Source organism: Aotus nancymaae, unplaced genomic scaffold (assembly GCF_030222135.1).
Source record: "Aotus nancymaae isolate 86718 unplaced genomic scaffold, 86718_ANA_hifiasm-v0.15.2.pri h1tg000014l, whole genome shotgun sequence".
Classification (NCBI taxonomy): domain Eukaryota; kingdom Metazoa; phylum Chordata; class Mammalia; order Primates; family Aotidae; genus Aotus; species Aotus nancymaae.
The window spans coordinates 61,112,311-61,140,175 of NW_026988425.1; the positions used below are offsets into that span (position 1 = coordinate 61,112,311).

A 27,865-nucleotide genomic window follows, 5' to 3' on the forward strand; every position below is an offset into this window, starting at 1 on the left:
TGGCCCCATCACAAAAAAATATTTACCTACTATTAAAGATAGCATTGCTGCCTGAAAGGCATGTATATATTAGTACACCATATTTAAAAAAGTAGGGAGGATATAGCATCCAGTTTCCTCAATGCAGAACTATAATAGTTTCCCACTGAAATTACAGCCAGCATGAGAATGCTAACACCTGGTGATTCTGTAGTGTGGTCTTACCAAACCTTTAAAAGTACATGGAAGGAGCCATGAAACCATGTTATCTTCAGGGAATTATAGTTAGTATCCAGTTTTGTTTTTTTAAGGGTGGGGAGGAGTGGTAGGGAGTATATCTTGAATAGCCTAGCTGATAAGAAATATCACATTGATTTCTTCCTTTAATGAACTATCCCTTCTGAATTGCTATACATAAAAATCTTAACTAATGAGAGCTTTTTATAGATAATCTGTTTGTCAAACTGCAATTTGAATTATTTGAGAAGCTTTTGGAGATGAGTAGGTAAAAAGTCTTCATCAGGTCTGTCACCATTATCAGAAACATGCCAAAACGTTATCAGTTTATATGAGATTGGCCTTTTCATTGGGAATTATTGGGCATGGAGAGAGGGCTTCAGTCCTAGAAATGAATGTCTTCTTTTATCTTCTAGTTTACTTCCTCAAACAGTAAATTCATAAGATGGTTTTTCCGTAGAAGACTTCAGTTTCGTTAGTTTATTTTAGCTAGATAATGTGATTTTGGAAATGGAGGTGACTGAGATCTCAAGGCTACCCCACAGGTTGTATATTTCAAGAAATAACACAGTTTGTTTTCTCATGAAAAAGGTAAAAGTAGAGAAAAAAAGATATGAGATAAATGCATGCTGAAATTGTACTTATGCTTTGAATTAAATTCCTTGTATGGCTGATTCTTATTTAAGGCCAGAAATGATGAAACCTTGATCTGAAAGCTGCAGTATAGATTGAATAGGTGATGAAACTTTTCTCCATATTGAGGTTGGTAATTAGTTATGCATGGGTCATGGGTTGATGATTAATTCTGTTCCTCAGAGCATGTCTGCAATCTTTGGTAGCTACTTAAGCTATGTTTATTGGCACAGTTTTTATTCTGACTTTTCTGTTAGTCTTTGATAGAGTAAAACTTGATATTTTCTCTGACAAACCATGAAATTTAGCAACTAAATCCTTTTATTCATCTAAAGTCTGCACTTGTTGAAAATAAGTCTCAACCAAACATTGTGTTGGGGATTTCAAAATATTATTTAGTGGTTCTTTGGCGTCTAGTAACATAGCTTTTCATAATTATTTCTTTTTTTTTTTTTTTTTTTTTTTGAGATGGAGTCTCGCTCTGTTGCCCAGGCTGGAGTGCAGTGGCACGATCTTGGCTCACTGCAACCTCCGCCTCCTGGATTCAAGTGATTCTCCTGCCTAGGCCTCCTGAGTAGCTGGAATAACAGGCATGTGCCACCACACCCGGCTGATTTTTGCATTTTTAGTAGAGACAGGGTTTCACCATGTTGGTCAGGCTGGTCTCGAACTCCTGACCTCGTGATCCATCCACCTTGGCCTCCCAAAGTGCTGGGATGACAGGCTTGAGCCACCGCACCTGGCCAGCTTTTCCTAATTATTTCTAATCTCCTCATAGTTATATCCTTTAATTCTCACCTAAATATGAATCATATTTTGAAACCCATAGACATTAGGAAGCCAGATATTTTTTTGCCTCTTCAATACCTGATATGACTGACTTTTGCATATCTCAAGTTTATTATTTATTAATACACTTAATTCTCCAAAGATTCTATTCATATCTCTTTCATTGAAGTAAGCTAATAGCAGAGTTCTGATAAGCTCCCTGTGCCTTCATTGCATTTATATGTCCCTTTTATGTGGAAAAATCTCTAGTAAATATTTCAGTGATGATGAACTATTTTCGTAATTTGACTCACTGGAAGTGAGATTGTGAGATTTGGAATTGTAGATCCATGTGTTTAAGCTTTCATCAGCAAAAGCTATTAATAATTGTTCCACATTCTTTTACTGCTATGGAAAAAAATTATTTTTGGTTCCAATTTATTTTTGTCTTGATTGCATGCCATCATCTTATTTCTCCTTATGAAATAATGCACCTCTTACAAACTATTCTTATTTGCTCTTGTTTGGGTATTCTCACCCTGGAATTAGTGGATAGCTTTCAGGAGTCTATGAATTCCCTGAAATTGTATATAAACATGTGTGCATGTCTTTCCTACAGCTTTCCTCTGAATCTCAAAATTCTCCTTGACTCCTGAAAGTAAGGACATTTTGTTGCTTTCTCATGGAACTTCTCCCTCTACCTAAATCTTAAGCTTCTTGTGGTACCATGATCTGCCTGACACTTGCTCATGATGGAGTACCTAATGGCAAAGTGGCTGCATGTAGAGATTGCTGAGTTCGATGCTTCCCAAACCAAGTGGTAGTAGTTTGTTTTTATAGGTAAAGGTGTTCTTCAAATTTAAATAATATATGAATGTCTTTTAAAAGAAAAAATCTATACCCACAATATTGACTTAAATTGTTTTTATTTTAATGATACTTTTTTTCTTTTTTCTTTTTTTTTTTTGAGGTGAGGCTATGTTGCCCAGGCTGTTCTCAAACTCCAGGCTTCAATGGTCCTCCCACCTCAGCCTTCTGAGTAGCTAGGATTACAGGCATGAGCCACCACACCTGGCAGCCTAATGCTACTTTGTTTACAAAGAAAAAAGTCAGGTATAAACTTGTGTATTTAACAATTTTTCTGCTAAAACAATTTAAAACAAATACAACATAATTGCAAAAAAGTAGCATGTAAAGTAACAATATGAATTTAATATTGCATATTAATGATGATACTTTGCTGAAACTAAATCACACTTTACAATGTGAATATACTATTGACTGCTCTGGCAGAGGCTTTATTTTATTTTTTATTTTTGAATTGTTGTATTTATCATAGGTAATCTCAATTCTCCTATAACTTTTCTGATACAAGGCCTTTAGTGACAATTCCACAATACTCCTTAATATCATTTGGTCCTCACTTCATTTGTTTGTTAGACCTCTGATCTTTTCTCATTAGCTCAGGGAAATTGAAGCAGTAATACTTAGCCAATTTGATTATTAGTACTTACAAAATATGACACTGAAATCATGGGGCAGTCTGAAATTAAAGGATAGTAATCATACATTTCCTATTTTGTAAGACTGTTAATGACATGGCAGCATAATTTCTTTTTAATGTAGTAAGTATTCATATATCCCTGAAATTTTTTTTTTCAGATTACAGTTTGAAGAAAACTGACATAGAATATACTATGAGTAAGAATTGGTACAAATTACTTTTAGTGAATTAACTGCATGAACCCAAGCTTTGCATTTTTTGGTATTTGGCTTTAGCTGTTTCCTTTTCTAAACTCAGCCTTGGTTTAGCTGTCTTATCTGCTACAGGTCAACTAACCTGACAGCAAAGGAGGAATTCAAAGGGTGGGATGACAGAGAATGTTGGCAAACCACAAGTTCTGATGAGTAAAAAGGTCTCTGCCATCAATGGTAACATGGGACTCTACTGGGTGAGTCTATAATTTCTGTAAATATGTTTCTCAAAGACATATGCATTTGAAAGCAATAACCACTATAGTTAGGATCATCTCCACAGCATTTTTTCAGGAGGTGAAGCTGTCTTCCAATCTAGTTCTGCCACTTTGTAGCTGTATGACTTTGCCTCTGCTAAAGTGGGATGGTGGAAATAGGACCATTTTGAGGATTTTGTGACAGAGTATATCGAATGTGCTTTTCATAGTCCTTGGATTACGCTTGGCACAAGTGGATATTTGCGGACTCCTAATACCACTACCAGTACTACAAGAAGAATATTCCCAGTAATGACTCGTCAAATTCATTTCACATACAGAGAAGAGAAGTAAAGATCTGAGACAGGCATTCCCCATTTCTCAACTTGCAGTTAGTCATTAGATTTTGATATTCTGTGGTATGATGTTTTTAGTGTAGAAGGTGGTATATCATCATTAGCTTGTTTATGACAGGGTACCTATGGAGGCCAAGTGTATTGGAACCTTGCAATCTCATAACTACCCTCTGAATCTGCCCTTTTCCAGCCTGGTTATCCCTCCTTTAAATTCCCTCAGCCATCGTTCTAGTCTGTCCTTTCTTCCCTTTCTGTCCTGGGAAACTCTAAGGGAAGCTTAGTCAGCTCAGTACTTAGTGTGCCACTTAATGCCAAAGCAGTTGTAGCTACATTTGCCGCCACTGTTCTAGCTTTGTGCGCCTCAGTTGTCAGATGCTTCTCCATAGACACTTTCCCTGCCCCTAGTCTTTAGTTCTAAGGTTAGGTTGTGTTATCTCCATTGAACTGATGTGAATACCAAGGCCCAGAATGATTGTTTAACCTGCCCAGGGTCTCAATGCTAGTAACTGACAGAGGATCCAAACTCCAGTCTTTATCACTCCTTTGACTATTCCCCTATTTTCTTGTCTTTTTGTTATTTTGGTTTCAAAATGAGAAAGTGTGAATTTGTGTGGGGCAGGGTCATGTGTTTTGAATGGACTGCATCAATGGGAACATATTTATAACAGTCTAATTCTTGGCTTTGCCATATAATAGCTGAATGATCTTATACAAGTTATTTAACATCTCTGGTCCTTACTGTCTTCACCTGTACCATGGAGATAGTCATATTGGCATGCTTATCATGGGTTATTACAAAGATTAAATGAAGTGATATTTGTAAATCCACCTTAAACAGTTCCTGATGAATGTTAACCTTTATGTGGGTTTGTTAAATAACAGCAAAAATGTCTTCAAATTATAAAGCAATGAAAAAGTCTTTTTAAAATTTCTTTTCCCAGAATCCTCTTTTCCTTAGATAACCTTCAGTGCTGAGCTCCTTATGTGGCCCAAATCCTTGCTTTTAGAAAATCCTAAGACTGATGTCTGGGACCTTGCTTATATTGCCCTTTATCATTAGCAATATCTTCTGTGCTACTCAGAAGCTCTTGTACCCACTTCTTAATTACTCAGCCCTTTCTTCTGGATCCCCTCTCTCCTCCTCACTACAGTGTGGCTTTAACTAAGTCTCCCACTGCTTTCTTTCTCTCTAATCACTCAGCAAAGGACAAATTCCAGTAAACTTTCACTCATTGGTGGTGGAAGGACAAGAATCTAGGCTTTTGCCATGGGAAAACTTTTGCCAGTCAGGCACTCATGTTATTTTAAAACACTTATGGTACTTTACTGTTTAATAAATATTTGAGCCCCTACTGTATGTCAAGCACTGTACACTTAGGTGTGAAAAATATTGGGGAGGTACAGTGAACAGGACAGACATGGCCCCTTCTAAACTTCATAAGTACTCATTCAAATTAGGAGAACAAAATCCCGCTCACCAGAAGGGCTAAGGGGTACCTCAGTGCAGGTTCATATGTACTGCTTCATTTATTGCACTACCAGACTGTCTTCCCATCTTTGAATCTCTAGTACCTAAAAGTATATGGCACCTAGTAGGCATGAAACAAATGTTAGTGGTCTAATGGATCAGGCATTTATTTTGATGCACGGTAGGATAACATTTTCTCCCCCTTTTGCTAACCATCTGTCCAATCACTTAGTAATCTTCCTCTCCTCACTGATTTGTTATGTCTCATTATATTGAATATATATTCTTTCTGGTTTTGTTATCTATATGTTCTTCAGTTATTACTACACTATTTTTAACAAGGGTATGTATGCGTTTCTATATTTGCCCTTCTTTTAAACGTTTTTATGTGATATGTTTATCTCATTTTTTTCAACTATTCATTTTTTTTTCAAGATAAGGGTTAGAATCATGGTTGAGGTTCTCCCTCCATGCTGTATTTCCCTAAGGCACATATTAAAACTATACATTTCATTTAGGAGAAAGTATCATCTGGTGACATGTAATTTTTCTTCTATGAACATTTTTTATATTGAGTCTAATGACATTGATATTAGTCTCTCTCTATAAAGTTTTTGTTTTCCTTGTAGTTAACCCATATTTTTATTATGATTATACCTTGAGGGCATTTTAATTCTAGTTTTGTTTCTATGTTAATAGTTTCTTCTTTTATATCACCTTTTCTTTTTGTCATTGATAACAAAACTGGAATTTTATGCATTTCTGTGGGATCTGTTATTTATATTAATTCCAGTAGTTTTTCAATTGAGTCTGTTTGGCTTTCTAGATATAAAATTATGTACAAATAATGATAATTTTTCTTTTTCAATATTTTTACCTATTTTTGAACTTTCATATTATATTGAATCTTATTCCAAAACATCATTACATAATGATTACAGTAGATAGTTTTTTCTTACAATGCTTTTAATGCCTTATTAAGATAAATCTAGACTGTTAATGTAAAATATGCTCTCTAGTATAAGAAATATTAAAATTTAAAATGCCATATAGCTTAAAATTTGTTTTTAGTTATGTGGTAATTTTGTCACCTAGTGCCTTGTTCATATTTAAGTGAAAGCTTCTTGCTATTGAGAAAAGAGAAAATGGCTTCAAGATAAGAAAAAATGGCCTGAATTTAATGGACTTACATCTTTTAAACAGAAGAATACTGTCTAATTGGCTTTACAATGGTAATGATTGTGTTATATTCATGAGTTTAAAGAGGAGTTGGGCAAAGGCCAACCAGGCTATCTGTTGAAAACCCAGGAGGACCTTCACCCTGGGAGCAGGGCCGAATCTGAGATATACCAAATTACACCTAAACCGTAACCAGCCTAGACTCAGCTCAGCCATGATTGCACTAAGGTCACTAAGGTGATTAATTCTCTATTTGCCTATGTGAGGAAGAGTAACACACTCTTGTAGAAAATAACATCCTTTAGAACATGTATTCTCAGTAGGCACAAGATTGGTTCTTCTGATATGAAACAAATATTAAATGTTACAGTGATTTGTGGACCTTCAAAAACCTACAATATGTAAACCGATACAACTGGCAAGTTGGGGGAAATTAGTAACAAAAAGCCTAATAAAGTTCTTTATGGGGATAATAGTGAAAAATAAAGGTTGGGGAACACTGATTTAGAGCCTTTTCAGTTTTTTAGTACAATAGCTGATAATTAAAAGTTATAGATATTCTAAAAGACAAGAGCATGTGACCAAAAGATAGTAGACAGACCAGATAATGTACAGTTGCAGTTTTGCTCCGTAGTTTGGAGTTGGAACATATGGACTTAAAAATGACATAGTTACTGTTATATTAATTAGTTGATTGAACACAATAGAAGGCAGGATTAGTAAACTGGAAGACAGGTTACTAGAAAATAACCTGTCTGGACCAAACTGAACTAGAGAGGAAATAATATATAAATGTATTCCACTTGCAACCTGTTTGCGAAGTACCATCTTTTCCCATATCCTTGCTAAAAATATGTATTTTAACATAGTTTATATTTTGCCAATTTCTGTGTAAAGTGATATCCCATTGTTAATTTAATTTACATTTCTCTCACAACATTTTACCTTTTTATTGTACTTTGCTAGTTAGGTGTTCTTTTCTGAGAAATATCAATTCATATATTTGCCATTATGTCTCTGGGGTCATTTGTATCAATTTGTAATTTTTTTCTGAGATAATAACCTTTTGTCATTTCTGTTACAGATAAATTTTTTAGATCTACACATAAAACATTTGTGATTAATATACTGTTTTATTTTACAACAAAGAAATCTGGATTTATTTGTATACAGGATACTTCAGAGATATTGCTGGGGTTTTTATTTCCCCCAGACCACTGCAGTAAAGTGACTACAATAAAATGAATATGATAATAAAGCAGCACACAACTTTTTTTTTTATTTCCCAGTGCATATAAAAGTTATGTGTATGCTCTACTGTAGTTTATTAAGTGTGCAGTAGCATTCTGTCTGTAAAAATAGTGTACATTAACTAGGCTGTGGTGGCACATACCTGTAGTCCCAGCTACACAGTAGGCTCAGGCAGGAGGATAGCTCGAGCCTAGGAGTACCAGGCTGCAGTGAGCTATGATCACACTACTACACTCCAGTCTAAGAAACAGAGCAAGACCCTCTCTCATAAGTATATTTAATTATCTACACACATATTTTAATTTTAAAATACTTTATTGTTAAAAAAATAATAATAAGATCCTCTGAGCCTTTAGCAAGTCATAATCTCTTTGCTAGTGGAGGGTCTTGCCTTGATGTTGATGGCTGTTGTTTCATCAGGCTGGTGGTTACTGAAGGTTGGGGTGACTGTGGCAGTTTATTGAAATAATTTAACAATGATGTTGCCACACCAATGGACTCTTCCTTTCACAAAAGATTATCTGTAGGAGTCAATGCTGTTTGATAGCATTTTGTCCACAGTAGAAATTCTTTCAAAATTGGAGTCAATCTTTTCAATACTGCTATTGCTTTATCAACTAAGTTTATGTAATATTCTAAATCCTTTGGTTTTATTTCAACAATGTTCACATCATCTTCATTAGAAGTAAATTCTACCTCAAGAAATCACTTTCTTTCTCATCCATAAGAAGCCACTCTTCATCCATTCAAGTTTTATCATGAGATTATAACAATTCAGTTACATCTTCAGGTTCCATTTCTAAACCTAATTTTCTATTTCCACTACATCTGCAGTTCTTTTTCCCACTGAAGTCTTGAAACCCTCCCAGTCATCTGTTAGAGTTGGAATCAACTTCTTCCACACTTCTGTTAAGGTTGCTATTTTGACCTTTTTTATGACCTTTTTAGAAGGTTTTTAATGTACTTTGCCAAGTTACATTAGAGGAATCATTATGGCTGCCATAGCCTTAACAAAAATATTTCTTAAATAACACAACTTGGAAGTCAGAATTACTCCTTAATCCATCGTTGCAGAGTGGATGTTTTGTTAGCAGGCATGGAAACAACATTAATCTCTTTGTACATCTTCACTAGAGCTCTTGGGTGACAAGGTGCATTGCCAAAGAGCAGTAATACCTTGAGAGGAATCTTTTTCTCTGAGCACTAGGTCTCAACAGTGAGCCTAAAACAGTTCATAAACTGTGCTGTGAACAGATGTGCTGTCATTTAGGCTTTGTTGCTCTATTATAGAGCACAGGCAGAGCAGATTTACCATAATTCTGAAGGACCTTGGGATTTTCAGAATGATAAATGAGCATTGGCTTCAACTTCAATGCAGCATGAGCTGCATTCGTTCCTAAAGAGTGAGTCAAGCTGTCCTTTGAAGCTTTGAAGTCAGGCATTGACTTATCCTCTCTAGCTATGAAAGTCCCAGAAGGCTGTATTGTCTGCACTGATAATCTGTTATTTAGTGTAGCTAGATCTTCTGGGTAACTTGCTGCAGCTTCTACATCAGCACTTGCTACTTCCCTTTGCACTTTTATGGTATGGACTTCTTTCCTTAAACCTATGCTAGCTTCCATCTTCTGCAGCTTCCTCACCCTTCTTGGCTCCCATAGAATTGAAGAGAGTTAAACTTTGCTCTAGATTAAGCTTTGACTTAAGGAAATGTTGTAGCTGGTATAATCCTCTGTTCAGACCATGAAAACTTTCTCCATGTCAGGAAGAAGGCTGTTTTGCTTTCTTATCATTTGTGTGGTCACTGGAGTAGTACCTTTAATTTCCTTCAAGAACTTTTCCTTTGCATTTACAATTTGGCTACCTGTTTGGTGCAGAAGGTCCAGCCTTCTATCTATCTTGGCTTTTGACATGCCTTCCTCATGAAACATAATCATTTTTAACTTTTGATTGAAAATGAGAGATGTGTATCTCTTCCATTTTTACTTGAACGCTTAGAAACCATCGTGGGGTTACTAATTGACCAAATTTGATGTTGTCGTGTCTCAGGAAACAGAGATGCCCATGGAGAAGGAAAGAGATGGGAGAACGGCTGATTGATCAAACAGAACACATACAACAATTATCAATTAAGTTCATTGTCTTATATGGACACGGTTTGTGGTGCCCCAAAATGGTGATAATAGTAACATCAAGGATCATTGATCATAGATCACCATAAAATATGTAATAATAATGAAAGCATTAGAAATATTGGAAGAATTACCAAAATGTGACTTAGAGGCATGAAGTAAGCACATACTGTTGGAAAGATGGTCCTGATAGATTTGCTCTGTGCTGGGTTGCCACACACCTTCAGTTTGTTAAAAAATGCAATTTTCTGCAAAGCACAATAAAAATTGGTATGTCTGTTCTGAAAATTAGACTGGAAGACTATATTAGATGATAAAAGATTAGCTTTCACAGCATATTCTAAACAACATTGATAAGCATGTAGACATTATGTTCTATATTCCAGACTGTCATACATCTTGGTATGTGCATGTGTCTTATAGTTACCTGTGGTAATTTAGCTTGTTGACAAAAGCTGTTGAGTACTCCCAGTTAGGTTTCTTCATGACCACTTTCTTGGTCTTGAATTAATTATGTCAGGTGACTTAATGCTTAAAAATTAATTAATATAACCATTGTCTGACTTGCAAAGTAAAAAGTTATTTAGATATAATTAAATAGTTAATGGCTGTCATGCAGTATGAAATATCACTCTGTTGATACTGGTATGATAATGTGGGTGAAAGTGAGAGAAAGTGAGCATGTTGTGCCCTTGCAGATCTAAAACTGTTTGATTATTGGCATATATGTGTACCAAAAATGTTTATTGATTTCTTCCTGTCATGATAAAGTAGCCATGATTGATGTCATGCTTCCAGTGTTTGAATAAAGGTAGTCATGTCATGAATGATAGTATAACATAAGGATTACTTCTTTCATCTTTGGAGGCTGGCTTTCTTAGTCCTTTCAGGCAACTATAGCAAAATATATAAGCTGGGTGGCTTATAAACAGAAACTTATTTTTCACTTTCTATTGACTGAGAAGTCCAAGATCAAGGTGCTGGAAGATTCTGGTGAGAACCTCTTTCATGTTCATAGATGTCCATCTTCTTGCTGTGTCTTCTTCGTATGGCTGTAGAAAGGGGCATGGCAGCTCTCTGGGACCTCTTTTATAAGGTACTGATGCCATTTATGAGGGTCCTTCTGCATATCCTAATCACTTTCCCCTTCCAAATACCATCATATTGGAGGTTAGGGTTTTGGTGAAACACAGACATTCAACCATCTCATCTAGCACTGGCCATCTCAATTCTCCTCTTATCACCCCACTTAACCTTAAAAAAGTTAAGTATCCTTTCTATGTCTTGATTTTCTTACCAGTGAAATGAGGTTGATGATAGTATGTATCTCACTCAATTAAAAGTGAAAATGCACATTGAGTGCTAGCCCAGAGCAACTGTTTATAAATGGAAGCTGTGGTTAGTATTCCTAGTAAAAATGCATGTTCACATTGTGTTTAGCATACAGGGTATTGAATAAGACTCTGAGATAAAGGAATATTTAAAGATGCTTCCCCATTTTAGAAAGTTGTTAATTTTTTTTTTTAAAAGCAAGCAATGCATGCAGGGAAGTTTCAGGAGCCTAAATAGCTCTTGTTGTCATTATCCCATGTACTCTATAGCATACAGTTGAAATATAGTTATATAAAATTAAGATAGTAGGAAATGTCAAGAGACTCATTTGTTTAATGGAATTTCTTGGTGAATGCATTTCTCCAAGTTTTGTGTTTAAGCAAAAATTATTACTAATAGTACCTTAAACTTTTTAGTATTTATTTGAATAATTTTATTATCTCTTCGGAAACACTAAGATATCAATTACAGTGCTGGGAAATGTGTGCTTAGAGAAAAAACATGCTGTCTCTTCCCTATGGTAGCATTCTGAAATGTTTTGAGGCTACGCTTGTTGAACATGCCATTTTTTCCACAAAGAATCAAAGTTAGAGCATGATAAATGATAGAAATTTCAAAATCATTACGCAGTAGCAAAGGTGTGTTTTATATTCACTGGTCTTCTCTGATGAGTCAATTTCAGTTTTTAAAGAATCTCAAGCATTCTTATAGTATTAATCTTGTGTTTGACATGGAGGTTGAGACTTCATAAAGTACAGGTAACCCTCTTCCCATTCTTTGCTCTATTGATTTGTTAGAGTTGACGTGTAAAATTTCTAGTTTTAAAACATTCTGAGGGTATTTTCTGATTCTGTTATTTTCAAAAAATAGCTTACAATTCCTATTTCCTTCTGAATATCGTTGGTGAAGCTATTTGCTTTCTGCATTGCCACATGAGTTGCGTTGCATCTGTTTCTAAAATGATGTGTTTAATTTTCCACCAGTACAGAAAGTTGGTCATGAATTGCCTTATGTGATAAACATGGGTTTTTAAAGTTGCTTCAAAGGTCATTATCTTCTACCCTTTGGTGGTTGTTCTGAGTACTTCTAAAATAAAAATCTTCAAAGCCATCTTTAGGTGATACCCTTGCTTTCCATCATGAGAATGAAATTAAAAATGTTATTAAATTGGCAGTAACTTGGCTTTAAATTGAAACTCTGTATTAGCATAATAGAAGGCACTAGAACTTCTTTCTAAATAAGAGTTTCTTTGCAGAAGATAGATGCTTTATAAATGTCTCTTGCCTTCCTTTTCTTTTTCTAGTATGTGTGTTTTGTGTAACTTCTGATGTCTCTTCTCCCTGTAGTTATAGTAACACATAGACTTATACCTAGGTTTTTTTAATTAGTTTCCTATTACTGTATAATAATTTATCATAAACTTAATGGCTTAAAACATCCATTTATTACCTCACAGTTCTGTCAATCAGAAGCTTAGACAGGGCTCATCTGGGTCCTCTTCCAAGCTCTCCTGGCTGTTGGCAGAATTAGTTTTCTTGCAAGAGTAGAACTCATGGTGCTTCCATGTTCTTTGAGGTTGGCAGTTCTCTGATGCTTCAGTCAAAGATGATTGACTGATAACCTCATCATGGGAGTCATAGCACATCCTTTCCACAGGCTCAGCCCACAGTCCACAAGACCATGGGGATTATACAGAGTGTCAGTCATTGAGGGGGGTCTTAGAATTCTGCCTGTCATATCCTGGGTTTTAAAATGGGGAAAGTCATTTAAGGAAGGAAGTAAATGAACATCTGTTGACTAGGTTGCTAGGTACAATGTATAACTTCCATTTTATAAATGAGCAAAACTTAAATTTGCAAAGACTGATTGGCTTGAGATATGACCGACTTAAAGGGCCGAACAGACATTCTTAGAGGCAAAAGCTTCAATTGAGTGAGAGCCTGGTTTTTAGTTGTTTTTCCTAAGCAGTTCAAGTTTCAAGTGAACTCTCTCTTAGCAGTTCACATTCAGGGGTCGTTTAAAACCTGTGAACATATTTCCCCAAGGAAATCATGCTATAAATGATAAGTTCCCAATTGGCTCCACAAAATCCAACTTCGCACATACTCTTAGAAAAAATTTGTCTTCAGGGTCATCCAGAACCTCTCGGGCCCTAATCCCTGTGCCCCGTGAAGGTAATTGAGGCCTTATGGCTGCCTTGTGTGGGGACAGCCCCTCAGAGATGAAAGTTACTATGACTCATCCAGGGATAAGGAGAAGCACACACTGTGCCCTTAGCTGTCTCTGTGTCTGCTGGAAGTAGGTGAAGGCATTTGCTGCACCCACTCTGTTTTGGTAGGGAAAGCTTCCAACACTGAGCATTGGGATCATATTTAATTTATCAATTAGGTAATTATGGTATATCCTATATACATAATCTTACTGGCTGAATGATCTTTTATAGAGAATCATTATGTAGTGATAGTAGATTTTTAAGTGGTGCCCATTAAACTTGCACAGCAGGTTATGTGCTAAACTATTTAACAAGCATCTTTATCCTTCGGCTAGTTTCCTCAGCTATGTTCCTTTGAATCTGTATAAAGAGATGGCTTACAAGGTTTATATCAAACAGGTATTTATGCATTAGGTAAAAGGGTTTCAAAATAACGCAGCCTCTCTTTTTCTCTTCTTCCCATTTTGAGTTCTCTCACGTTCTTCTTGTCTTTAAAACGTGCTTGAGAAAAGAGGGAAAAACATGAACAATTCCCAGGGAATCCCCACAGGAAGGAGGAACCACTCTCAAACTGAAATTATTGAAGAGAAGCGTCGTGCTGCTCATGACTGGAATACAGAGGAGCTGTGTGTGCCGAAGGTCAGACAGGTGATTGCGAAGGAAAAAAGTCAAAGGAAGGAATATCTCATTTTATTTTTCTTTAACTCTTTTTGTTGCTTTGGTCTCTATTTTTATACCTCGGTGTCATGCTTTGTGACTTAGATGAAATTATTGAGCTTCTTTATAGCCCTTATTGATGTTTGCCTAAATTTAGACCTTTCCTAATTCTAAATTTTACTTTCTTTTCATTCACTGCCTCAGGTAAAATAAATAAATAAATGAATTCTATTCCCTTTTGATCTTCATTTCAGGTTATTCAAAATGTATGGCTGACAGCCTTCAAAGGAATGATACAGGCATTGGATGTTTTATTCAGTATATTGCTGCTCTGCCCTTTTGTGCAGCTATTCAAATTGCTATGGAAGTGCCTGAAAGGTTGTCATGGATTTTGCCAACAGTAAATGACAAGCGGTAATATATATGGTGAATGTTCCAGGTGTATTGGAAATTACTGTTGCAGCTTCTATTTCATGGAAGTTTGTTTTTCACGTAATGCTAAAAGTTCAGTCTAAATTCTTTAGTCAGATAGATTCAGGTCTTACCTCACATGTAATATGTGGAGTAAAAATAATTTGGAATGCAGTTATGAGTCGGAATGCATAAAAGCACATAGGAACTTTTAAAACAGATGGTTTTTAATAATTCTGTGCCTTTGGGACAAATGACATTCTTTTTTTATGCCCTCCCCACTTTAGACGTCCACTTTCTTTTTCATTGGCTGTAGTGAAACTTTGGAAGATCATTACCTTAGTGCCCCCTAATGAAATGTAAATAAAATGAATGATTACAGCTTGATTATGGTCTGGTATTTATGAGGCTCCTGGTAACTTGCTGCATAAATTTAAGTATGTGAGTAAATTCTCTTAGGGACAGTCAATGTGAGAGTATTTTATTTTTCTTTCTTATTTTTTATGATGTAGTAATTCTTTTCACCTCTGGATTCTTTATTGTTGTTTCTGCCCTAGAAGAAGTAGGACCAAAGAAAATAAGTATATTTTTTCTGCATGACTTTCATGGTCCCTGTAGGGTTTGGACCAGACCTGAGTTGCTGCCTGATCCTGACCTGTCAAAGGAACATTGAAATAAAGGAACATGTTTTTTTTTTTCTTCCCGTGCCTTATCCGTCTCCCTACAAAGAAAAATATATGAACATTTCTCTCTTCTGCTTTTTCTTATAAGGCACATCAAATTTCAAGCCTGTACTTTTGTGGAAATCACAGTGTAATGGGTTACAGTCATCTCTGATTCTCCAAGGTTTTGAGTATTTTAAGCTTTCTACTTTGCCATCCAGATATTGGAATCTAACCTCCCACTCACTTTACTACTCAACACAGCTTCTCTTTGCAGCCTCTTCTTTCTAGAATTGTTATAGTGAAATATCCATAAAATCCTCCTCTGACCTGCTAAGCATTTCCCTATGGCAGGAGACAGCTTTTTTTCCTAAAGTTTGCACATGTTGGCAAAGCCTGGTTGGGCAGCATATCCCGGACTCCACAGGAAAAATAAGTTATTTTTAATTTAGATTTGAGATCATGGATATATTTTAATTCTTAATGTTGGGTCTCAAGAATTTCCCCTCTTTAGAGTCAGTAGCTGATGATGTGAGGAGGCAGCCTGAGGCTGTAATTGGTAAAGATACATTAATACTCATTTAATAATCTCATGTGGCCCGGAGACTTTTTAAAAAATCTAATCTCTTTCCCCTGCAAAATACAAATGAAAATAGAATGTCTGGATGACAGAGTTCTTGTATAAAATGGACTGTCTCTCTTATGCACAAGCCAGGTGTCACAGGTTCTATTCCATCCCGCATACTCTGAGTATATAGGAGTGGGTGACCAAGGAGGCTGGTGGCTTAAAGACTTAAACAGGCTGAGGGACTAATTTCCCAAGTTGGCTGAGCAGATAGAAAAGGAAAGGCAAGATGAGAACCTGTGCTGTATTCTGAATTGGATTACTTGTTACAGAGCCAAAGACTGAGTTCCAAAGAACCGAACTTGGAGTGTGAGGGTGATAAGATACATGTGCAATCTGATTCCAGGTTTTAGATTATCTAGAGAGGAGTAAGGCATTACTGGCATTCACATATAAAATCTCTGTATAATATCACCAGAGATTGCTTTTCAGTAGCTCTCTGCTTGTTTGGTTACAGAATTATCAAAACATGTGCTTTTATGCTTCTTTCCTACCTCCTGATACCCAAAGCCTTTGTTGTCCCCTTGCTCCCCAAGTTAGGCAGGTACAGTAAAGTCCCTCAGCCTGTCCTTTTCAGGGCAGCTTGCACCACTCCTCCACAGTGCTTTCCAAGCCCTGTAACTACTCTTGGTACTTACAGCCATGTCATTGGGCTTTAAAATGCTGTCTGTGTTCATTGGTGTGGCTGGAGCTTAGTAAAACATGGCAAGTTGGACTTCTTAAGATGGCCCAGAGTGATATGAATTTCTCTAGCCAATAATGGGTAATAAGCTATCTGGAAATAGTCTCCCAGTTGAATTTAACACCCCTTGTGGCTATACTTTTAGTAACGTTTGTTAGCTAATTACCTCTTTGCTTTGTCAAGTATTTATTGAGTGCCCACTATGTGTGTGAGCACTGTGTTAAGCACTTAATATAGTGCTTAGAAACAGTGACTAGAAAAGGCATGTGACCCCTGCCTTCATGGGGCATTTAATTCACACCCCCCAACAAATTTTTAATGGCATTTTTTAAAACATTGCATAAAGTCAGATATATATTGGATATACATGCCAAAAAGTAAGCTGGAGGTATTTGGCAAAGAACTATGAATGCAAACAATAGCAAATAGACAAAAATGTTAAATGAATGAGTACATTATCTGGAAAAATACTACTGGAATCATTTTGTCAAACAACTTGTCCTTACTATAATCTGGAAAAGTCTAGCTTACTACAATAGAAAGAATGCAGTAGTTGGAGTCAGAACTGATTTCCAGTCCCAGCTCAATCAGTTACTAACTATTGATGTTGGGTAATGATATGGTTTTGCCCTGCGTCCCCACCCAAATCTCACCTTGAATTGTAATGATCCCTATGAGTCAAGGGCAGGACCAGGTAGAGATAATTGAATCATGGTGGTGGTTTACCTCATGCTGTTCTCTTGGTAGTGAGTGCATTCTCATGAGATCTGATGGTTTTGTTATTTAAGGGGCTTCCGCCTTCACTCAGCACTTCTCCTTCCTGCTGCTGTGTGAAGTAGAATGTGTTTGCTTCCCCTTCCACCATGATTGTAAGTTTCCTGAAGTCTCCCAAGCCATGCTGAACTGTGAGTCAGTTAAACCTCCTTCCTTTTACCCAGTCTCGGGTATGTCTATTAGCAGAGTGAGAACAGACTAATACAGGCAAGTAATTATTTTGGTCACAGATAGCACTGTAAAATTTATCCCTTTAAGATTCTGTGTTTTCTGTTATACCTAGCGTTCTATATTTTCCCATGGATTTGTCTTTTAATCCTATTTTTCATGGTTCTGATTTAATTTACTTTTTATTTTCTACTTTGCTTCATTTGTTGGTTTAACAAAAAGTTACTGAGTAGTCCGTTTATGTGTGTACTCTTATGTATTGCCTCAAATCCTAGATGGAATGATGCCGCGTATAAATAACTTTTTTGAAGAGGGACTGTATTTGAGAAGTGTCTGAAAGCTGTAAACCTCTAAAATATATTATTTGCTTTATGAGAGCTACAGCTTGAGACTTTGAGGAATCCCCAAGTTCACAGGCTTGGAAAATTTTTGCAAACTGATCACGTTCATGCAACCAGAACATAGTTCAAGAAACAGAACATGATTCTTACCTCAGAACTCCCCTTTGAAAATCCTACCACTGCCTCAACCCACCCTTCCCCATATTCCACCATCTTAACCACTATCTTTACTTCTAATAGCATAGGTTGCCTAAACCAGAAATTTGAAGTTATATATATAAGCAGAGTCATAGGGTAAGTATAGTAGTGTACTTTTTTCTTTTTCTTTTTTTCTTAGTTGTGAATAATATACCCAACATAAAATGTTCATTTCAACATTTTTAAGCATACAATTCTGTGCATTAAGTACATTCACATAGTTGTGCAACTATCACCGCCATGCATCTCTAGAACCTTTTCATCTTTCCCAACTGAAACTGTTTCCATCAAACACTAACTTCCCACTCCCCCTTCCCCTAGTCTCTGGCAATAGCCATTCCACTTTCTGTCTCTATGAATTTGACTACTCTAGAGTAGCTAAATAGAGTAGGAACTACCTAGAGTAGCCTCATACAATATTTGTCTTTTCGTGTCTGGCTTATTTCACTTAGCATAATGTCTTCATAGTTCATCCATGTTGTAATATGTGTCAGAACTTCTCTTCTTTTTAAGGCTGAATAAAATTCTATTGTATGGATAATACCACATTTTGCTCATCTATTCATCTGTCAATTGACGCCTGGCTTGCTTCCACTTTTGGCTATTGTGACTCATACTGCTGTGAAAATGGGTATATACGTGTCTGAGTTCCTGTCTTCATTTCTTTGGGAATATACCCAGAAGTGGAATTGCCAGATCATATGGTAATTCTGTGTTTAAGTTTCTGAGAAGCTGCCATACCATTTTCTGCATTGGCTGTACCATTTTACATTTCCACAGTTACACTTCCTTTTACTTAGCATTATGCTCAACATTATGTTTGCAAGGTTCATCCACATGACTGCATGCAGTTGTGGGTCATTCAGTCTCATTGCTGTGTAGCATTCCATCATGTAAATGTGCCATAATGTACTTAGCCATTTTACTATTGATAAGCATTTGGGTAATTTTCAGTTTTTGGTTATTACAAGCAGTGCTACTATTAGAGGGCATTTTAAAATTGGTCATTAAGTTTCTGTAGCTTTGTGATTTTTTTATGGAAATGAAAACATTAAATTGAAGACATTATTTGAACAACAACGCATAATGCTTTCTGATTGTATCACTTGGTAATTTAAATTCCGTCAAGTGACGGAATAGCTAATGCATGTTATCCTAAGAGAAGGGGACTTGCTTATCACATGACTGGAAAGTTTAGGTGTCCAGCTTCCGGCAACACTGACCTTATTCCTGCCTCCTGGCCACATCAGTCCAACCTCTGCTTTTGTCACATCTCCTTCTCTAACTCTGTCTCTTGTATCCCTCTTTTCTCTTATGGGAATTCATTATTACATTAGGTCCACACAGATAATACAGAATAGTCTCCTCATCTCAAGACCCTTAATCATATCAGCAAAGCCCCTTTTGTCATGAAAAATAATATGTTCACAGGTTTTTGGGATTGCTACATCTTTAGAGGGCTATTTTGCCTCCCATGATGTGTGTGTGTGGTGTGTGTGTGTGTGTGTGTGTGTACATATTTTTTCCGACTGATGAGCCAATGATAATGTTCCTCTCCTTTATAACTTTGTGCTTTTTTTTGGAGTTAGTAATTGGGGTGTTTTTCTTCTTTTTAGATTTTATGTAGCTGTCCTGAATCCTTTCCACACTTCAATAGAACTATAAAACTCTTGTTTGCACTTTCCATGTTATCAAACATATCAGATCGCCTGTAAGTTTGTTTTTTCTCAAAGTCTTTTCCTGGGCCCTCCATTGTTTCTTTTCCAAGCTGGATGATGTGTTCTCTAGGTCTGCTGCATAGCGGCAGTTTTTGGTGATTTCCCTTCACCCTCATTAACATGGTAATTCCCTTCACCTCTCTCCATGTACTGCCCTTTCTTTGATCTCATGCATTTCTCTTAAATGGTTTATTTCATTGTTCATGTGGAGCATGTCCTGCAGGAGCTCTTGAGAAGAGGTGTACAGATGGCAAACTTGACACCTTAAATGCCACTGATGAACCCTCTCTGATTGGGAAGAAAGGGGCCCATATTGTTTGGGGAAGTAAGAGAAGCAGGAGAGACGATGAGAGAGAGACAGATAAGGAAGAGAGGAAGATGTTTCCACCCTGGTCTTTTCTCATAATGCCTCTGTAGGCCAGAGTCACGACTTAGTCATTTTGCTTCTCTCATGTCAGATAGCCTCAGATTTCCTGCTCTTTGAAGTGGTAGAGAGTCCTTAGAAGCCATTAGCCAGCTTCTTATAAAGAGCTGCTCAAAAAATGAACTCCAGTTATTAAAAGATGCCACCAAAATCAAACCTGTTTTTTACCTCCTCATCATATAGAACATAAATCTTATCCCCCCATTAACTTTTATTCTACTCTTCCTGCTTCACCAGATGATACAATCCTGGGTACCCTAACTTATGTATGGTTCATCTTTGCATCCCTGATAATGTCATGAATTGTATAATGCTCAGTAAAGATTTGTTCAATGACTCTTCATCGCACACACGGCCTTTCTGGTGTGCACTGATTGAGCGAGCCTTGTTCCAGCATCAGAGACTTTGCAGTTGCTGCTCCCTCTGCCTGCAGCACTCTTTCCCCAACTCTGGCAATTTTCATCCTGCAGATGAAGCTTGCCCATCGTGTCATCTTCCCAGTCCGATCTAAAGATACTGTTTGTTCACTGCCCATCATCCTGTGATGTGAGTACCTGTCGTTATCAGAAATGACCTTATATGTGTCTTTATTTATTTTCCCTGATAAATGGAGACTCAATAGATGTGCCTTTCTGTCTCATCCACTGCTGTATCTCCACACCTAGAACAGGGGCTGCTGAATAAAAGTGTAATAAATGAATGATATGAGCTGTTGAGAGAATGACAATGTTGATAACTTACCTAAACTTTACTGGATTACGTGAGTGGTTAGAGAGCACATACACATTCACCTTCTTTGAAAGTTTTCCTCAACTGTGCACACCTTTTAAAAATATAGAAATAGGCCGGGCACAGTGTCTGATGCCTGTAATCCCAGCACTTTGGGAGGCCGAGGTGGATGGATCACAAAGTCAAGAGATTGAGACCATCCTGGCCAACATGGTGAAATGCCATCTCTACTAAAAATACAAAAAGTAGCTGTGCATGGTGGCACATGCTTGTAGTCCCAGCCACTCGAGAGGCCAAGGCAAGAGAATTCCTTGAACCTGGGAGGCAGAGGTTGCAGTGAGCTGAGATCGCGCCACTGCATTCTAGCCTAGCGACAGAGTGAGACTCTGTCTCAAAAAAACAAAAAAGAAAAGGAAAAAGAATATAGAAATAATTGAACATTCAGGGAATGCACTTGCCCTAAGATTTTGTGTATTCCTTATGAGTGCCTTGGATTTAGAAAGGAAAAAGGTGAGAACATATTGCATTGGGGAGATCTGTCCCTTGAATTTCATCTGAGAAACCAAAATTCTTATGTTAAACTCCTGTCTGCCCAGGTGCCTCAGACAGGAGGCAGCCTATTTAACTATGGCCTCAAAATAAGCAGTGATGAAGCTTATTTTGTATGTAGTTTGGGTCATATTGCTTTTAAAAATTCCGTATCTAGGTTGCTGTTCCTGAATGGCATGGAGACCCTGATAATTAGGTTTCTGTGACTTAGAGACAGTTCTGAGGCTCTGTCTATAAAAAGCCATTCCTCCTGAAAACAGGACAGAAGTATATACATACAGTGAAGTAATATTCCCAGAGAAGAAATGTGGCATGAGAAGCAAAACAGTTACAGTGTTCCTCCCTCACCCCGTTTGCATACAATAAAATCAGAATCGACATGTTAAAATGAGTCAGTGATACTGAGGGTCCTGCAGAAATTGACCCTTGTCTCTAGAGCAAGGTTTGTAGAATAGCAGTTTTGATTTGGGGCTGGATAATTCTATGTTGTGGGGCAGTATCTGTATGCTATAGGATGTTTAGCAGCATCCCTGGCCTCTACTCACTAGACGCCAATTGCAGCAACCCCCTCATTCCCTGCTGTAAAGAGTAAAACCTAAGATGTCTTCAGACATTGCAAAACCTGGTTGAGAACCACTACTCTAGAGAATGCATAGAAGGATCTAGCCATAAACCATGCCTCTGGGTTTGTTTAAAAACCGTATTTCCACCATGAATGCAGCAGTGGTACAGAAGACTCCTTAGCTTCCACCTTGTCATACATATGTCTTCTCAGTCATACCAGAGATCTGTGGTTTAAACCAATGTCTTCCCCACCCACACACCTCTACCAGAAATATATCACACTACTCTAGCGTAAACTTAGGCTCTTCTTCTGTAGACACGTGTGTACAGCTAGTTCACGATATATGCCTTCCAGCCAGCAAAGGTCTTTTCTGGGTCTTCATGTGGTATCTGAACGTGTCCCAATTCTCCAGTTTCTTAAGACCACTCTTTGAGGTCATTGCTTTGACACTGTTTAATTATTTAACACTGTGGTGAGCTACAATTTTATAAAAAATGAAAAATCTCTTGAATTGGTGGTTTCTCCAACATAGGGAGGGTCATTCATTCATTTCAGCACATATTTATTGAATACTTATATGGGCTGCTCTTGGCACTAGCAATAAATGGCTATAAACAACACACAACACACTTGCCTTCTAGGAGCCTACACTCTGATAGGGGAAGACAGACAATAAATAAGTATAACATATGTTACGTGAAAAATACATCAAGATGAGAAGAAAGGCTGGGCACGGGACTCATGCCTGTAATCCCAACACTTTGGGAAGGTGAGGCAGGAGGATCACATGAGCCCAGGAGTTCAAGACAAGCCTGGCCAACATGGTGAAACCCCATCTCTACTGAAAATACAAAAATTAGCTGGGCGTGATGGCACATGCCTGTAGTCCCAGCTACTCGGTAGGCTGAAGCAGAAGAATCGCTTGAACCCCAAAGACGGAGGTTGCAGTGAGCCAAGATCATGCCACTGCACTCCAGCCTGGGCGACAGAGCAAGGCTCTGCCTCAAAAAAAAAAAAAAAAGGAGAAAGGCCAGATGTGGTAGCTTATGCCTGTAATCCCAGCACTTTGGAAGGCTGAGGTAGGTGGATCATTCAAGTCTGGAAGTCTGAGACCAGCCTGGACAATATGGTGAAACCTGTCTCTACAAAAAATGCACACACAAAAATTAACTGGGCATAGTGGCATGTGTCTGTGGTCCCAGCTGCTTAGGAGGCTGAGGTGAGAGGATTGTTTGAACCCAGAAGGTGGAGGCAGAGGTTGCAGTGAGTCATAATCGTGCCATTGAACTCCAGCTTGGGCAACAGAGTGAAACCCTGCCTAAAAAAAAAAAAAAAAAGTGATGAGGAGAAGGAATACTAGATGGAAAGTCTTGTGTTTTTAAATAGAGTCAAGCAAGATGTAAAGAAAGTTCAAGAGCAGGATGTTTGGCCATCTCAGGGTAAAAGAGTTCTAGGCAGTGGGAATGGTAAGTGCAAAGGGCAAGAGGCAGGGCTGTGCTTGGTATATGTGAAGGGTAGTGAGGAGTGTCGGGGAGGGAGCTGTAGAAGAGGGGGTGTGGATGTGTGCTGTGGACATAGCATATGGAGCTTTGGAGGCCTGGCGAGACTCTTCTTCAATTTTTTATCAGACAAAAGTTCAAACATACACTGAAGTGCAGAGAATAGTATAATGAATCCCTTATTTGCCTATTACCCAAGCTTAATAAATAGTAACCAAAGCCAATTTAATTTTATATACTGTTACTCCCCCTACCCAGATTATTTTGAAGCAAACTCTACATGTATTATTCCATCTGTAAATATTTTTGTGTATATCTATAAAAGATAGGGAATTAAAGGTGATCATGATCCAATATCACACTTTAAAATGATTGGCTAGTTATAGCAGATAATATCTAAACTGTGTGTGTGTGTATATATATACACACACACACATATGTATCTCTATTCAATATATATTTCGGGCTGAAGTGTGTACATATGTAATATACTGATTTTCTAAATGCCTGATTATGTGTGTGTGTGTTTATAGTTTGATTAGTTTGATATCAAGATCCATTAGAAAATTCATATATTACAATTAGTTGATATATCTCTTAAGGGTTTTTTGTTGGTGGTGGTGGTGGTGGTGGTGGTGTTGGTGGTAGAGGACAGGGTCTTGCTATGTTGCCCATACTGGTCTAGAACTCCTGGGCTCATGTAATCCTTCCACCTCATCCCCGCAAAGTGCTGGAATTACAGGCATGAGCCACTGTGCCTGGCCTTTTTTCATACTTTGGGTTCACCTTCCATTTCTTTTTCTCCCCATTAAATTTTTGAAGAAACCAGGTCATTTGTTCTGACTTTCATATCTAGCTTTTGCTGATCACACCTCTGTGATACTGTTTTAACATATTCCCTTGTCTCTATCCTGTAACTTGGTATTTCGATGTAGAGGCTTGGTTGTTTCCAGTAGTGCTAGAGTCTTCTTGGTAAGATTACATCATTCGTGTTGCCTTGAGATGCTCATGATGTCTGAGATTTCTATCTTTGTGATGTCAGCAGTCATTGATGATCTTGGCTTAGATTTCCTGGTTCTTTAGAGTCTGAAAAATTGTGACATTTATGACTGCAATTCCTTCTTTATTTACCAATTGGAGTGAACGATTTCACCATCCGTGAGGTGTAACTGACAGGGGAAGCAGAGATGTGCTTGATTCTTTCCTTTTATCAGTTTTCAAGATTACTGTGGTAGTTCTCTAGCATTCTCTCAAGGTGATGTGACTTTCTCTTCTCTTCTTGAACTGAACCATTGTCATTCCTATTGATGCTTGATTATCCCATTTAGGGCCAAATGTGCTAAATTTGTGGCTTTTACTCATAGGGAAGCTGTTGGAGGGTTTTGAACAGAAGAGTGACATATTCTGAAAGAGATCACTCTGGAGTTTATGTGGTCACCAAAGTGTAGAGGCTACCAAGGAGGAAGTAGAGAAACCAGTTAGGAGGAATAATCTGGCCAAGACACAATGTATTTAGGATCAGGGTGGTTTAGGTGGAAATAATGGTGGCATTCTGGATATTTTACATTGGAAGGAAGCTTCTTTCAGGGTTGGAGGGTAGGATGATGAGTTTGCTTTTGGATATGTTAAATTAGGGGTAGTAGAAGGAAATTGAAATGAAAATGTATTATAGTCGATTGGCTATATGGAACTGAAGTTGACTTCAGAAGATCTGTGTGTAGAAGGCTATTGAATAATATTCTAATGTGTTTCCTGAGATGAGGGTCGACCTTAAAAGGTTAAAGAATTTGGGAATTTTGCTTTATTTTTTGGCATAAGGTGGTTACTGATTATTTTCTTTTCTTTGTTTATCATTGTCTGGCTTGTGACACCCACGCTTTCAAACTTTCCCTGACCAATTTTCCTAAGGAGAGTTGATTCCTCTTTTTTGTGTTCTATTATATCTTGTTTGTTTGTTTGTTTGTTTGTTTGTTTGAGCTGAACTCTTGCTGTGTTGCCCAGGCTGTTCTCAAAACTCCTGGATTCAAGCAATCTTCTCGTCTCAACATTCTGGGTAGCTGGGATTTTATATCTTTATATATCTTTATATCTTTAGTTTCCTTTTGTGATAAATTACAATAACTTTTTACATTTCTATCTGCCTCTTGGTGGAGGCAATGACTTTATTTCAAGTATGGATTTGTTACCCCTAAAGGGTAGGAGGACTGGTTGGTTCTGTGAGCTCACACTGAGAGATAATGCTACCTAGTTAACATTAACAGATGTCCCAGAGCAAGTTGATAGGTAAGAATGTAGTGTAGAAAAGAGTTCTGAGAGTATCCTATAAACCTCCGCTAGCTCACAGGCACCTTTGTAGAGTTAGAAACAGGTAGCCCTCCAGAAGCTCACAGAGCTGAGGGAGGCTTGGTGAAAATGAGAAAAATGAGGTGAAGCACCCCAGAGCCAGGCGCAGGCATAAAAACATGGAGAGCAGACTGGATGTCGGTTCCCACTTCCCTCCTTGCCCAGAGCACAGCCTGAACAACTGCCGGTGGCATCCCTGCCTAGACAGGCCTCTGGGATAAGAGTAAACACACTGGGATCTAATCCTAGCATAGCCGCCGACTGATGCCCTTAGTTTCTTCATCTGTAAAAAAACAGAGTTTGACTTCATAGCCTTTGAAAGGTAACTGCTTGAATATACTTGCTGTTTCACTGCAGTTTGGCTCTGTCTCTCTCTCTTTGTGTGTGTGTGTGTGTGTGTGTGTGTGTGTGTGTGTGAGAGAGAGAGAGACAGAGAGAGAGAGAGAGATGCCTTATAGTACTTGAAAATTAGAATTCTTGATAAAATAAAGCTCTAATTAGTTCTAGTGTTTCTTCTCAACAAACCAGGGGTTGCCAAGTTTTAAAACACTTTAAAATGCATTAGAGGAAGTGAGTCAGTTATGTTCTTCATACACAACAATGGAAGTACACTTAGTGCCAAGTTATGAATGCTGTGAAAAATTAGGTTTTTGAATAAATACAAGGTGAAACTTTCAGGTTTTGAAAGCACATGTTCTCTTTTTCCCTCCTTATTCATATTAGATCACTTTTGTAAAGTATACAGCACTGAGGTTTTAAAAATGAGCTTTTCAAAATTAAAAATCCACATGCCTATCTCTTGCGTTTCCAGTTGGTAGTTTCCTATCATAGGGTTTGCCTGTTCACACAAGTCCTTGCCACACAACAGAGTCTGGCTTCCCCCAAATTAATGCAGTTAGTTTATTCCTCTTTCTGATGATTGCCATATATAGAGAAAGATCTAATTATTTTTATGTGACACTATTCCTCATTTCTTTCTTGGGAACTATGAGTGATTTAGTTAACTCCACCAAGGGAAGTGTAAGACGAGCCTCCTCAGGGTGGCTGAATTCTATTTGAGAGCATCACGGGGAGGTGGGGAGTAGTTGACGTGTGCTGAGATAAACTCTTTTACAAGTATGACACTGTTGCTTTATTTTTTTGCCCCAGTCTGCAGGGGCAAAAGGACTTTTCATTTCACTGAGGTGAAAAGTGGGTCTGTGAGTGGAGTGACTTTCTTTAAAAAAAAAAAAAAAAAAAAAAATCAGAAACCAATTACTTGATATGCAGAGCTGCAAGCCTCGTTCCTTTAACAAAATCAGTGCAGTGTGCACTGCCGTTAACCTGAGGAAAGCAGCTGACATCTCTTGATTACAGCTAGAGGTGGAAGGACCCAAACTTGCAGCCTCCCCCTCCCCCTCGAGAGAGTGTTAGTCCAGTCCTTTAGAGAGGTTCGGTTTGGCTCTCTGTCATCACCGGGACGCTAGCAGGGAGTGTGTGTCATGGTTACAATAGAGTGTGCTAACATATAACAAGCATGAAAGCCCAGCGGGAAAGGCTACAGATTCCGGGGCTGACCTTGGAGTAAGTATTGTCTGTCTTTAATATTTTAATGCTTTCTGCATGGCACTCGCTTTCCGGCGACCAATAGCTATTTAGCATTTGTTTGTACTGACAGCCTCAGAGCACTGCAGTGTGAGGTGGAAGAACATGTCTTAAATGCATGGCATTTGGTTTCAGCAAATGTGGACACCCAGACCAGCATTTTGCATTGCAGTCAGAGGAAAAGCATTGCTGCATATTTAAAGTTACTAAACCCCAGTTCTGGAAACATCTTAACAGCTCATTGTGAAAGAATGTATCAGTAGGCCATGGTGTATCTGTCTTTTTCTCCTTCTCTCTTACTGTTTGTTTATCCCCATGTTTCCTTTTTCTAAAGAAAGGCCTCTGTCTGCATCGAATAATAGAAGACATTACAATGGATTAGAGTCCAAGAGAAGGGTTATTTGTGACATTCATTAGATGTGATCCATGTTTTATCTGTG

At 37.8% G+C, this 27,865-nt stretch overlaps 1 protein-coding gene across 9 annotated transcripts in view; it reads left to right on the forward strand.

The window, feature by feature from the left end:
- MAST4 (microtubule associated serine/threonine kinase family member 4) overlaps positions 1-27,865 on the forward strand; it is a 564,457-nt gene that overhangs the window by 322,709 nt on the left and 213,883 nt on the right. For 2 of the 9 annotated variants that reach the window (XM_064376021.1, XM_012462239.3), the window contains exon 1: positions 27,074-27,404. The exons of the other annotated variants lie outside the window; for them this stretch is intronic. In XM_064376021.1, the coding sequence (XP_064232091.1) occupies positions 27,358-27,404 (47 nt within the window). In that variant the 5' untranslated portion in view covers positions 27,074-27,357. Of the gene's footprint in view, positions 1-27,073; positions 27,405-27,865 lie in introns of those variants that run through there. 9 annotated transcript variants of the gene reach the window in all.